The following is a 13,920-nucleotide window of genomic DNA, read 5'->3' as shown; positions in this document are numbered from 1 at the left end:
AAAACAGTCTCTGCTTCAGCGGAGCAGGGACACCTAGGTATGGAGAGAAAAATTAGGAAGCGCGGCTCGCTGCGCAAGCTTGAGGGCATTAGGGCGTATATATATGTGTCTATCATCTAAAATGTCGCGCGGAGTTTCTGTGGTTTTACGAGCAATTTGCGCTGCGTTTCCCATTCGTATGTGCATTATGTACATGTTAGAACATTTGCCTCCTTAGTACATTGTTTTCATTCCCGTCAGGCGTCATTTTCTGAGGGTGTAGAATTTTAAAGGATAATGCGAAAAGGCATTTCACCCCCAAGACAAGATCACCTTTCATTTATTTTTTTACAAGTAGTGGTAAAAAACGTGTAACAAATATAAAACACACCTCTTAATTGTAAAAAAGGGAAGCGACCAAATGGTAGAGACAGCATAATGCACACATGTGTGTACGCATAAGCAAAATATACCGCCAATAAATCGAACGTGCATTTTCTTAAGCGGTACGTTACCTGTGGAGGGAGGGGTGATTTTCGACGCGCATCAACTTTTTCATCCCTCAGGATTAGTCTTTTTGGCCTTCATACCTTCCAAAAAGGAATTACACACGCAAATGGAACCCCCCCCCCTCCCCGCATAAGCCTATAGGTACAAAAAATGACCAAAAAGGAAATACCCTGTTGGGGCACAGTTATGCTACCCTTTGTGCAAAGCATGACAGATTAAGTAAACGTCTTTAATTTCCCTGGGCAGCAATGTAGTGCAAATAATTCGCCACGTTTCTGATGAGGAAAAATTTACTCTCCGGGCATGTGCAAGAAACAGTTTCGGTTTAGCACGTTACTGGTTAAGCGGTTGAATGGATATCACTGTGGCACTGTTTCCCATTCCGACGCTTGCGCGAAATGTTCGCCACATGGAGGCAGAAAAAAGGTACTACTTTGAAAAAAAGAAAAAAGAAAGCAAAAGGTCCGAGGAATAACCGTATGTCTCGATTTATTTTTCTCCTTTTTTGTGATTTCCCAACCTATTTCAATCACCTGAGCCGTATTATCTGTACCCATCTTCATAATAGACCTTACAGCGCGAATGTATCGAGGAGTGTGCAACTGAGGCCAAAATTATGCCCCATGAGAGTGACTAAATTGACGCATATTTCCGGTTGATGTGCACGTTCGATGAGCCGGACTAATGGAGAAACCTTTGCGCGTATGCCTTTTCTAAATTGGGGGCATGAACAAAAAAAAAGCTCCAAATAGGTGTCCCAAAGAAAATACTAATTTCCATTTTGACCTTTCAGCGTGTACCGTCCTTTTCGCCGCAAGAAGGAAAAGTTAGGGATGAACAAAATTTACGCGAAGGCTGCAACACATTTTTAAAATGAACTTAAAAAGAATTGGTCAGAAGGCGAGCAAATTTGCTGCTGAGGCGTTCATGCCTTTTTATCTCGTCTGGGGTAAAGAAGATATATAAAAAGGGGAATATGTCCACAGGTGTGTATACGCGGTTGTTTATTCATAAAAGTTTCAAACGGAAGGAAAAAAAAAAAAACTAAAAAATGGTATAAGAAAAATTAGAAATGGTAAAACTTGCGTAAAATGTGGTTGCAAAATGCATTCCTACACATTTGAAGGCAATTAAAACGGTGACGTAACGTCAACAGCTGCCGCCGCTACCGCAGGGGCAACGAAATTGGAACGCCCAGCTTCCTCTTCTTCCTGCGGCTCCCCCCATTCGTCAGTTTAATTCTTGCGTTTCGTAATACCAGTCTGCCCTACAACATGGACACGTAAATTTATTTTGCCTCATCCACTTTTCCATGCAATGGAGGTGGAAATGATGGCCACACTTTCCGAATGCAGGGGGGCAGCTATTTCCTGGCCTAATGCAGTTCGTACAAGTATTTTCCAAGGCATTGTTGCAAATTGCACACACACTGTCTACGGACGACCCAATCCATTTCCACTTGGCAACTGCGTGAATTTTTTTCACGGTCACTTTCGGCATTTTAGCGGGTTATTTCTGAGCTGTTGCACGTCCGTGCGGGAGTAAAGGTGGAGGGGTGTACATGTATAAGTAACACATGCGCATGCGAAGAAGGAAATATACACGTGTGTGTATTTGCATATGTGTACATTTATTTATTTGTTCGTTGATTCGTTCGTCCGCTCCTTTGTTTGATTATTTCGTTTGGCACGCGTGGCGCGGACACGCATACGGTTCATACGCTCCAGTTCCTCTCGACTTAAAAAGTAGGGAATCCAGTTTTTAGCTTTCGTAAAATTTCCATTCAAAATGTGTTAAAAAAGAGGAAACATTTTTTAAGAAAAAAGAATGGCATTTCATACGTGTGACATTCCTTTGCAATTGCAAACTTTTCCGGTGAGCTGTTCATTTTTATTTTTCTCTGGATTTTTTTCTTTTTTTTTTTTCCCAAAATGATCCTATCTCAACGTGTACTTTTTATTTTTATAATAAGTGCCACTTTATGAGCAATTTTTTTCTTCTTCTTTTTCTGCTTTATAGTCAGCTCCAATTATATGCAATTCTGTATTATTACTATGCAATTTTGCATTATTACTATACAATTTTATATTATTACTATACATTTTTGTATTATTACTAGATGGACAAACGCTTACGGATTCTTCCCCATTTTGAGGTAAATATTTGTAAATGTGTCCCTTAAGCGGTATATGTAATGGGTACTCAAAAATAGGGAGTTGTGCAATTTGCACACATGTCCTTTGCTTGACATACGGGTAAGCCTTGCAAATACCGCACTGTTCGATACACATTTTCTTTTTAAAAATGGAAAATTGGATTAATTTAATGAACTTTTTTTTTTTTTTTTTCTCGCATAAAAGGAGAGAAGTGAATTTGTGTCGATTTGGAAAATTGGCTACCTCAAATTTTTTCTCAAACCGTTGGTGACAGATAACCACTTTTGCTATTCTATCCAAAAATAAAACGCAATGAAATAAAGTCAGCGTAAAAGAAATGTCCAGCGTTTACGCAAATGCAACTCAAAGGGAGCAGCAAGAAGTTATGTCTTTTTTTGCTGATGACATATCAGGGCAGTCGTTCTTTGTGGAGGAAAATCTACACTTAGTTTGTAGTTTGCATTCCCTGCAGAATTCACTAACGTGTATTAGACTAAGCCACGCGTTTGAGGCACCCGTCAGCAAAAGCTCCCCCTACCACTTGAACGTGCGGAGAATTGTAAATATTACGCTTAAAAAAAAAAACCCTTAGGTGTGCAATGCTTAAGAGTGAAAACCGCGAAATGGAGACAAATACCTGCACCTTTTTATTCTATCATGCCAGCTACGCTAATTATCGATTTGGTGTTTATGTAAAACGGAACAAGTTTACGAAGTGTATATGGTCTACTTGTGAACGGCATTCATTTGGCACCTTTTCCCCATCTGGAAGCGGCAGCCGGTGAGAGGCGTTCTCCGGCATGTAGCGCGGTATCGTTTTTTTGTGCCTCCATGGGAGGGAATTGGCATACCATCTACTCATGTGCACATGCTTACAAAAGCGAACAAACGTTGGTGCTTAAGTAGGTACATTTAAATAGGCTCGAGAATGTGTGGCGGTTTCCGTTTGCACGTTCACCAAAATGTAGAGGACTTTCTGCGAATGATTTTACTCTGACCGTTCGGCTGCTCCTCTCCGTAAGAATCAGTTGCAGGCGATGGAAAGAAGCAACGTAAAAAAAAAAAGGGAGCACCAAAAATTGCCGCAGAAAGGAGCACCAAAAATTGCCGCAGAAAGGAGCACCAAAAATTGCCGCAGAAAGAAGCACCAAAAATTGCTGCAGAAAGGAGCACCAAATTTTGACGCAAAAAGGAGCACCAAATTTTGATGCAAAAAGAAAAACACAAAATTGCAACGAAAACAGCCCATAGATGCAGCCACCAAGCGGCGCGGAGAAGGGGCATTTATGGCTGCAGTTTTAACGTCGTAGTAACTTGCGGGAATTTGCGACTGTCAGGCTTTGCTGAGTGGAAAAAGAAAAATATTATCGGCAGTTAGGAGAGGTTAGCAGCAGTTAGGAGAGGTTAGCAGCAGTTAAGAGAGGTTAGCAGCAGTTAGGAGAGGTTAGCAGCAGTTAGGAGAGGTTAGCGGCAGTTAGGAGAGGTTAGCGGTAGTTAGCAGCAGTTCACCGACAGTTCACCAGCAATTCATCAACCGTTTAGCCAAAATAGCTCGCCCTTCTCGGCGCTACACATATACACGTACCCCTCTGCGCTCCATATGCACATGCCTGTATATCGGTTTGTAAGGGAACACACCGTCTCTCTGGCGCGCGAACTCTGCAATGGTAAGCGCCGTTGTAGTCGTTCTGATCCTGGTCCTCCTTTGCGCACACCATTTCCAGGCGAAGTCGACAAAGAAATATGACTACATCAACCTGATGTCCAGTAACGACTACACGGACAAAATAAGAGCACTGAAGAAATACAGCATACAAGAGAAAAATGCGGCAGTTAAAAATAAATATGTTTTTTCCTGCTATGGAAGTTCAGGGTACCATAAAAGAAAATTTTTGGAAAACTTATTCAACATATCGGCTGAAAGAAACAATTTGGTCAACTTGGGATTTAAACAAAAAATTGACGTGTGGTTTGGGAAGGACCAAAATAACAACTTGAATGTCGTGCTCGATGTGGACTTGCTACAGAACAAGGAATTTTATGAGAACAGTGAGAACACCATATATGACTTTAAAAAATTAATCAGCTTCATTGTTGAGTCGACCAACAGCGTCATTGTGCCATTGGCCAGTGAGGAAATACACTACAGCGAAGTTAACGACATGGGGAAGGAGGAAAACGAAACGGAATGGCAGACCCATTCTGCAAAAGTGAGGGAACAAGAAGAGAGAAAAAAAAAAACAGTTATCTTTGTTTTACCAAAAAAGGTGGAAATCTTTTTAAACCAACTCAATGAGAAGGCGAAAGATGTACATGTCTATTTTGTGTTAATAAATGCCGAAGCGAGTGGGGAAAAAAAAAAAAAAAACTTGGACAAAGATATACTATGTGAACATTTCACCAAGGAATTAAAAGAAAGATATCCCAATTTGAAGAACATTCACTTAATGAAGAAAAACAAATTCGGCCTTTCCCTTTTGCAAAAAAACAACATAAATAAGTACACCTCTTTCGTCAATAAGCTAACAAATCTGGTGAAAGAGATGAGAAATTTTGAAAATTTTTCCCCCTTCAACGAGAAATGTGTCTACAATATTTACGTAATTGAAGAGTCGTACAACAAAACGCTAAACCATTTTGATGAAATAATTAACGAGTATGAAAAGGAAATAACTCAGGGGAAGGTCATTCCAAACTATGGTCAGCTTTCTTCCGACTTGATAAAAAATTTGCTGCTCTTTTTTCACATATTAACTTTTGAACAGACCGGCACGAGGTTTAAAGACAGCATTTTGGAGAAACTGAAGCAGCGGTTTTTGGCACTGATACGTAAACAGATAGTTAAGCAGATCGTCCTTATTGAAAAGAAAATTATTAAAAAGGGGAAAGATGCCATTTTAAATGAGCAAAATACTAAGAGGGATAAGGATTTACTCGGGAACAAGGACGACAAAATTGCAGAATTAAAAAAATCGTTAGTTAACACATTCAAGAAAGAAGTTAACAAGTTAATTCCAGCCGGATATTTTAATCAGCAAAATGACATTTTTAGCAACTCCATGATTACACAATTTGAAGAACAGTTTGGTGAAAAGGTTGAACAGACTCTACATAATTATTTCCAACTCAATCAGAGCCCTTTAAAGAAATTATTTGAGAAGAAAAAAATGGCACAAGAGGGACTGTCCAAGAAGAACAAGTGGTTTAACCCGTCGCTTAATTTTAACTTAACCCTTACTTCCCTCGTTAGAAAAAGTGGATACGGAAATTTGCAGAGCTACTTTATTTACGACTTAGGCATGCTAACCTTCGTCTTTGGATTGCTCAATGACAGGGATACCCCCGAGGTGCAGCAGCAGGGCGATAAGGTCCCCTTTTTCAAGTTCCAGCCCAAGGTCAACCTCAAGCTGAATTTTAGTTAGGCGGCGCGTGTGTAGGTTCCGCGTAAAATGCAGGTTTTTCTCGCAAAAGGAGTAGTTTCCTTTTTTTTTTTTTTTTATCATTTTTTTGTGTTTTCTCCAACTTTTTCCCCTAGGGTATCATTGCTGTTGCACCCGTTGGGTTACTCTTCGCAAGTTTGGATGTGTAAACCTTTGTGTGGCCAAGCGTGGGCGAAGAGGATGATGCCCTTCATTTGTGAGCAGCTACATTTGCGCCTGAGCATTTTTGCCATATGGGGGAAGGACTTTCTCCCAACAGAACAATCGCGAACGGGTCACATAAGCTTAACAACTTTTTTTTTAACCAACCGCTTGACACCTCCCCGTCCGTGAGCCAAGGTAGAAGGAAAATTTCTACACTGATTTTCCCCCCGCAGGTGTAAAAAAAAAAAACAAATTGAAGTTGCTACAAAGTCTGCCCGTTAAAAGGTTAAGTGGGGTGTGTAACTTCCTTTCCCTTTTAAATCAGTGACATGGTATGCACAAAAACAATTAGCTGGTTTGTCCGCTTAACTCGTTCGTTCTCTTCTTCCCTTTGGACGAGGTTGCCCCTCGCGAACTTACACCCACTGGAGCTGTCTCTGCATGTGTGTCCTACCTCCCGCTTTACAAATATTTCGGTTTTATTATTAACCCATTGCTTGAACTTATCTGCAAAAAAAAAAAAAACACGCAGTGCAGTGACATTCATATATTATGATGAGCGGACTAATTAGTCGAGAATGCAAAACAACAAATGGAACATCATTGGATTCTGCTTAATTAGTTAAAAGGATTAACCGATCCCCTTAGGAGGTCCTTCTTGTGCGCTCTTTTCATGCCTTCATCTTTTAGCTTAGGCCACAAGACGCAGCAGTTCATCTCCTGGGTTGAGGAACATTTTCAACCAGTGAGTTAAGTGCGCAGGTAACATTTTTCAGACGACAAAAAAATGGGAGAAGATACCATCTCAAAATTCCCCCCCATAAAGATGTAGCCTTACAAATTCTTTTTTCTCCTCTGCAGAATAATCTTGGAAATATTTTAGCGATTCACAGTGACCATCGTAGTCTATGCCCCTGCGATGAAGTAGCTCCGCCCAGTCGTGCATGTGGGTGTATATGCCTAGGGGGGAGGTGCACATGGATATGTTTAACCCCCCTCCCCTTACCAACACTGATTATTGGAATTCTTTATCCAGTCTGAGAAACAGACAAAGCGGGGGAGGGATAATAGGGGCAGAAAAAAAAAAAGGGAAAAATTTTACCAAATGTGACAGGCCAACCGGGCGAACGCAAAATCGCTTATAACTTTTCCCACTATTTTGTGTTGAAGCCAAATTGCCCGAGAGCCCGTAAAGCATGACAAAATAGCTAGCTGCCCTTTTGCACTTCTCACCTTCGGGACATAAGTACGAATAGTCCCTCTCGTATGCTGGTTCCTGACAGACGTGCGGTTTGTGCTTGTCTAAGTTTTCTTCCTCTATGATGTCTTTGTTTAACTTATCGATGACCTCTTTATCCACTCTGGTGTGTGTGTGTGTCCAGGGGGGGAAGTGTTGTAAAGAGGTGGCAAAAAGGCGTCCGGGAATGGACTCGTGCGCAACGACAGACATTCGGCAGACATTCCGCAGACACTCAACAACCACTCGATCCGATGCTCCTCCCATAAAGAGAACGTTCATTTTTTGCGGCTCTGCGAGCAGACACGGGGAAATGCGGCACATTGTATTAACTTCTACCTGTGAATTTTGGCTGACTAAAAATAAAAAAGTTTTTTTTGTTAAAGAATGAGAAAAGGAGTGGAAGATATAAACATCGTAATTTCTATGCGTTTGCAATGAGACTCTAAAGTATCAGTTTGGGGAAAAACGGAAAAGAAAATTTTCGTGTCATACTATGTCCTCGGGGGTTGGAAGCTGTTCGGCCTTGATCCTAAGCTCTTGCGACATATCTTTCGGAAGGAAAGTAAAAATGATTAAAATGGGATGGATCACCTTATTGAGCTTTTAGTGAGTATCATCTGACATGGCGCAAATAAACAGCGATCTGGAGCAATCAAGTTAGTACCACACCTTTTATGATGCCCATTTGGTTCACTAGAAAAAAAAAAAAAAAAAAAAAATAGTGCATTATTCTGCTCGTGTTAAGCGCGCATCAGCTTGTCTGCAGTCAAGCGGCTTGCACGGGGGAGACGATAGTTGCTCCTTTTTTTTAAAATGAAATATGTCGTTAATATGATTTAATTTGGGCCATTTTGTCCTATTGCAGCTTGGGCTGTTGCTAGGCCGCCGTAGACCTCCCCACGTTGCCACTCCCCAGATTTCCTTTACCCGCCTTTCTTTTCTTCGTCCACGGCAGCATGCAATCCGAAAAATTAAAAAATGAAAAGACAAACAAGGATAAAAAGAGCAAACAGGGATACCTCATTTTGCTAAAAAATTTGGAAAATTGGCTCTAGGTTTGGAAAGACAAATGGGGTAAAACCAAGTGGATTGGAGTGAAATGAGTCAAATTGAACAGCGGCCTGACAGAACAGCGGGAGCCAACAAAGCAGTGGGCATTTGTAGGAACAGCTTTACAGAATCGTATGTGCGGATGGCCATAGGAAATCCCCCAAACGAAGCGGATTAAGCGGATGAAGCAGTTTTACGCGTATGCATTTTCATCCACTGTGAAGTATAAAGTAGTCTGTTTTATTTTATTTTATTTATGTTTTGTTTTTTTTCCCATTGGCACAATTCACGCAAAGCCAATTTTCACACCGGTGTACATACAAAATGGGGGCGAGTCCAAAAGGTGCACAGTTACAATCAGGGGTTATAAAAAAAAAAAAAAAAAGGATAGTAGACCCTCCATCAGTTGAGGGAAACGAAAGCTGCTCCCCGTTCACCCATTTTGTGCCACGGTGCGGAGAAATACTGGGTCGACAAATGGAACTATTTTTCATTTTTCCGCCTCCGATTGTTACGAACATATTGTGAACAAACAAAGACGCGCAGGCATGGGGAAGTAGAGGACAGATGTGCTCCTCGTCCCTTCGGTGACAAACTTGTTTTGAAAGAACCCCCTTCTCAAAAAAAAAAATCGACTTTGTAGATTCGCGTAAATACAGTTTGGAGGCAGAACGGGGACTGCTTTTTCTTTTTCAGTTTTTTTTCTCCCATTTGAATCGCTATAAAAAAAGAAAAAAAAAATTCAACTCAAAATGAAATTAACAATTCCGCTTTAAATTAAGCAAGTTACTCCAGCTTTGGGGAAATTTTAATTTTTCCCATCACATGAATGAACCGAAATGGAGAAAAAAAAAAAAAAAAAGAATACACATTTTCGTTATTACGGTATGGCAGTATTGTGTATAGCTTAAATTGCTTAGCTTCCCCTTCTTGCTCCTTTTGTGCTTCTCCTGTTTGGCTCACGTGTCCGCTCTTAGGAAGCAACCATGAAGAAGAGGAGGTACTTCACGAGTGAACCCCCCCCGGACGATTTAAATTATCTGAATGTAAGCGAGGAGAAAACTGCAGCGAAGTAAAGGGGGGCTCACATGGCTGGAGTTGCTAAAATAGGGAAAATATTCACGGGCATTATCCCGGCATAGAAGCGCAAAACACCTGCGCAGGGGGTGCCCTGGAGTGGAACTCCCCCATTTTGTGACAGCCCCACACGTTTTTCCCCCTATATCCCTTCCAGCACTACGCTAAAGCGAAGTGGCCTATTCGTCCATTTTGTACATCTTAGAACGAGCAAGTAAAAAACTGGGGGTATAAAAAACAATAATAGAGAGAGAAGTTGTTTCATTTTTTTTTTTTAATAAACCGTTGTGAAATACCGTCCACTCCACTTCCAGACGAAAGACACGTCAAACAAAAATGGCAGTGACTGTTTGGACCCAAATGAGCAAGACATATTCGCTTCGTACCTTCCAAGGAACCATGAGAACGTCTGTTTTCCAAAAAGTTTGCGTGAACACATGATTGTCGAGTACACGGCTATGTTTGCAAATTCGGTAAAGTGTCTTCTTCCATGTGTGTACATATAGCGACATATGTAGGCTATACTTGCCGATACAGCTCAACTCTCCAAGAAGCTGTTAATACAGAAATGCACAGATGATGGACATCCATTTTATGCCTCTTCCAACCATCACCACTAAATTCCCCCGTTTCTTTTGCAGGAAGGCGACATCGCGGAGTTCTACCTCAAACTAAACAATGACATCCTGATAAACTTCCCTTTTCTGCATGTAGACCATCCGCTGCATCGATACTACGAACTCGTTAAGAAGAATACCAAAAGGAGGCTAATTGACGACTACCCAGATTCCATTCCCATGGCTTTGCGTGGTCTGTTTGGACATGTGCGACAACTTGAAAAAGATAAAGTCACTAGCAATGAGGTCAAAGACAACATGCTAAGGGAAAAACAAAAAATTAGTATCAATGATGCAAATGAGATGAAACTTAGACTTTCCGAAAGGGAAAAACGAAAAAGAAAACAAACAGAGGATCAGTCCTACTCCTCACTTTTTATGAAATACATGGAATCGGATGACGAGACGGAAGTAGAAAACATAGGGCAGGAAAAACCGCTTGGGGATCAAGACCTACTCGTAATGCAGATGCGCATTTGCAAAAAAAAAAAAAAAAAAAAAAAAAAAAAAAAATACCACCAGGAATGTACTCCTTTTTTTAAATTGCACCTTTTTGTGAGAAAGTCCCAACCGCTTCTCATCTCCTGCGCGTACGGTTTTACCCCCTTCCTCTTCAGGAAATAGACAATCTTATTAACCAAATTCTTCACTCCAAGAAGGAGCTGTCCATCTACTTCGCTCGACTTCTCATGCGCTGTATAGAAAAACTAAAGTACCTGCAATACGGTTGCAAAGAATATGCGTACTTCTCGTAAGGCTCCTGACGGTGCACACGTCGCGTTCGCTTCCGACCAGCGCCATCACGTTGTTAAACATAATAAGGTTTTGCTAACTTTGCATTGGTTACGATTTCTCTGGTGGAGCACGCGTATACTGCTTTACCCCTTGCTGGAATATCAACATGTCAAACTTCGACAGTCCCACCGTGCCATTGTATCTTCCTTTAACCCTCAGGGAACGAATAATGCATGCCGAAGACTCCCCCAAGGGCCCATTCCCAAACGTTACGGTACTTTCGTATACCCATTTTGCACTCAAAAAAAAAAAAAATTACTCCAAAAGGGATAATCTAAATATGTCTATTGTTCCCTCACCAGTCTGCAGATTTTCTAAGTCTTGTATTCCTCCTGGATGAGAAGAATCTCCCCCAAGAGAAATCTTCTGAGGGAAATACCAAAGAGGAACCTGTCCTTGAGGAAAAGGGGGACACCAAGACGATACAGGAATGTAGAAGGTACAAACGGGAAAAATAAGAAATTATAAACACTGCGAACCTTTTGACATGTGCATTCTATGTGTGTAATCTAACCATGTCGTCTATGGTACGCAGCCTCATGCCCGCTGTTTTCACCCCCCCCCATAGAGAGCGCGCTAAAATGATGCTCCAGGAATTTGAAAAGAAGTAGTCCCCTCTTTGCTCTGCCTCGGTGAACACTACTAAACATGAATGAACACGTATAATATGGCATATCTTATCCTTTCTTTTTTTTTCTTTTTTTTCCTTTTTTTTCTTTGTTATCCTCCACTTCGTTTTTCTTGCTCACAGATTTAAAAAAACGAGCCAAACTCCTTTTTTTGTAATTCCTCCCTTGCGATTCTTCGTCTGTTGAATGGGGGGAAAGTGTATGACATGTTATATTTTCAAAACGGGAGAAGTTTAGCGGCATTAGGAGGGCTAATGCAAAGGGTGGCAAATGGTAGCAAAGGGTTGCAAACCGTAGCAAACCGTTGAAAACGTGTCCACCGCGCACACACCGCACGCTCACTACTCGACGAAGCCGCACAGGACGGGTGAACCCAGAGGCAACAGACCCAAGTGGCACAGAGGCGCACAAGTTGGCGTTGTCCAAACAAGTACCTGTACAGGTAGGGGATTTTTATTTTTTTCTTCAAAAACTGCACGTTCATCCATTTGGGGTGCCTCCTAACCTTCAAGCGCAAGTTACTCTTGGTGTACAAAATCTCTGCCAGGGGCAATTCTCTAATCAAGGTTGCGTTATCATCCACATAGGGGAATATATTTTCACTCTGAGCAGTTTTTATCTTTTGCGTGGTTTTCCACACATTTTCTTCCCGCACAATGTCATACAACCTTTGTATTCTCTCCCGTTTCAGGTTGTTACTTAGGTTAACTTCGATTTGGGGGTAGATGGAGTTGTTAAATTCGTTGGCTAGCTTGCTCAAATAGGTGTTCTTCCCATACACCCCACTGCTTAGGTTATTAGTGGAGGAAGTACTACCAACGGGGGAGTAACTTCTGCTACTCCTTCTGTATTCATTCCGGACTTCTTCCAGTCCAATGCCACTGAAGGGTCTGTTTTCACTATTCTCCAGCATGTTCAGAATGTAATTTTTAACGTTAGGGTTTTGTGCACATATACTTGGCCATAAATACCTGGCTTCATTAATTGTGTAAAAATAATTCCATTGCTTTTTTTCAGCTGGCCAAGCTCTGTTTACGTCCATATCAAAGGACTTGGAGCTGCCATCTGGTAAATAGCTCTTGTTCCTATTTTCATATCGATATCCCCATCTTGGGGTTAATATATCTTCTCTTCTATTGTGATATAATCCCCTCTTTCTGATTCGCTCATTCATGCCCCATTTCATTCCACTGACGGGGAATAGACCTCCCTTGTGACTCCCTCGAGGCATTTATCCAAAAGGCAATTTGAACGTGCAAGGGAAAAAAAAAAGAAACATTCAAATGGGGATTACATACAGGGAACATGAGCGCTTAGCCTTTCCTTCCTTATGTTGTTAAAATGTTTTGCGCTTTTTTTTTTGTATCATTTTATTTTCCGTGGTGTTTAAATGTGTTTGCGGTGGGTATATCTCTTCTCACATTATACCGCTCTATTTTAACCTTCAACTGTTTCGGTTTGCAAAGAAGGGAAGCCCCTTTTATGTTGGTTCAGTTGGAGGAGACCGAGCTTCCGACGCATAAAATTTTTGTTGCATTTTTAAAAATGCCAACGGATAATGTGTATCGATGGGATGGGGCATACACCAATGACTACTTAAAAGTAAAACGGCGACTTTAAAGATTGGCCCCTTCGGAGAATCCAACCTATTCATATGCAACGGCAAAAAAAAAAAATAAATAAATAAAGGACAGTTTTTAATTTTCATAGCGCACATGTTTTTCACCATTTCTACAAAGTGCAACATCTAAATGGGCATTATCTAACATGTGCACCACAGTTGTAGGCTCGCTATGCAAAAGGGAATACTAAGGAAATGTGTTAAAATGGCTCAGGAATTGGAGGTGACCCCACCGAGATAGGTTTATAAGATCGTTCGTATGACAAAGGTTACGCATATTGAAACCCAGATAGCGGCTTCTTCTTTTCCACCTTTCTGCCTAGCAATTGTAAATCTTGGGGAGAAAAAATAAAAATAAAAATTTGAACTTTGTCCCGTTGTTGCATGACCTGTTCATAATTTTATCATTATTTTTATTTTTTCTTTTTTTTGCTAGCCAAGTGGCGCTACCTATATAATGTACCTTTAATGCTCCATATGACATATTTTTAAAAGGGCCGTTTTCTTAGAGAAAGTGAGTCCCTGTGTGGTTCATACCTGCATGTATTGTACGCTTGTCTATGTGTATAACTTTTCCTAATATTAAAAAGGATGTTCATTTATAATATGAAACATTCGATGTTCATATTGCATGGGCTACAAACAAATGTAGAAAATGAGCT

General features: G+C 40.9%; 4 protein-coding genes across 4 annotated transcripts; 2 read left to right on the top strand and 2 right to left on the bottom strand.

The window, feature by feature from the left end:
* Positions 1–4,309: 4,309 nt before the first annotated feature.
* Positions 4,310–6,067, top strand: C922_00956 (hypothetical protein; the record flags this gene model as incomplete). Its single annotated transcript, XM_008816565.1, has 1 exon — positions 4,310–6,067. The coding sequence occupies one exon, from the start codon at positions 4,310–4,312 to the stop codon at positions 6,065–6,067; it is 1,758 nt and encodes a 585-aa protein (XP_008814787.1).
* Positions 6,068–6,691: 624 nt separating this feature from the next.
* On the bottom strand, positions 6,692–7,748 carry C922_00955 (hypothetical protein; the record flags this gene model as incomplete). Its single annotated transcript, XM_008816564.1, has 5 exons — positions 6,692–6,736; positions 6,866–6,949; positions 7,068–7,143; positions 7,236–7,266; positions 7,463–7,748. 5 exons carry the CDS (start codon positions 7,746–7,748, stop codon positions 6,692–6,694), a joined length of 522 nt encoding a protein of 173 aa, XP_008814786.1.
* Positions 7,749–9,505: 1,757 nt separating this feature from the next.
* On the top strand, positions 9,506–11,619 carry C922_00954 (hypothetical protein; the record flags this gene model as incomplete). Its single annotated transcript, XM_008816563.1, has 7 exons — positions 9,506–9,565; positions 9,911–10,069; positions 10,238–10,672; positions 10,831–10,964; positions 11,168–11,222; positions 11,311–11,447; positions 11,577–11,619. The coding sequence occupies 7 exons, from the start codon at positions 9,506–9,508 to the stop codon at positions 11,617–11,619; spliced, it is 1,023 nt and encodes a 340-aa protein (XP_008814785.1).
* Positions 11,620–11,761: 142 nt separating this feature from the next.
* C922_00953 (hypothetical protein) lies at positions 11,762–12,868 on the bottom strand (the record flags this gene model as incomplete). The annotated part of the gene is made up of 2 exons (XM_008816562.1): positions 11,762–11,816; positions 12,072–12,868. The coding sequence occupies 2 exons, from the start codon at positions 12,866–12,868 to the stop codon at positions 11,762–11,764; spliced, it is 852 nt and encodes a 283-aa protein (XP_008814784.1).
* Positions 12,869–13,920: the final 1,052 nt, after the last annotated feature.

The sequence above is a fragment of the Plasmodium inui genome (assembly GCF_000524495.1).
Source record: "Plasmodium inui San Antonio 1 unplaced genomic scaffold supercont1.3, whole genome shotgun sequence".
NCBI classification, from domain to species: domain Eukaryota; phylum Apicomplexa; class Aconoidasida; order Haemosporida; family Plasmodiidae; genus Plasmodium; species Plasmodium inui.
This window is presented reverse-complemented; position numbering and strand designations above follow the sequence as displayed.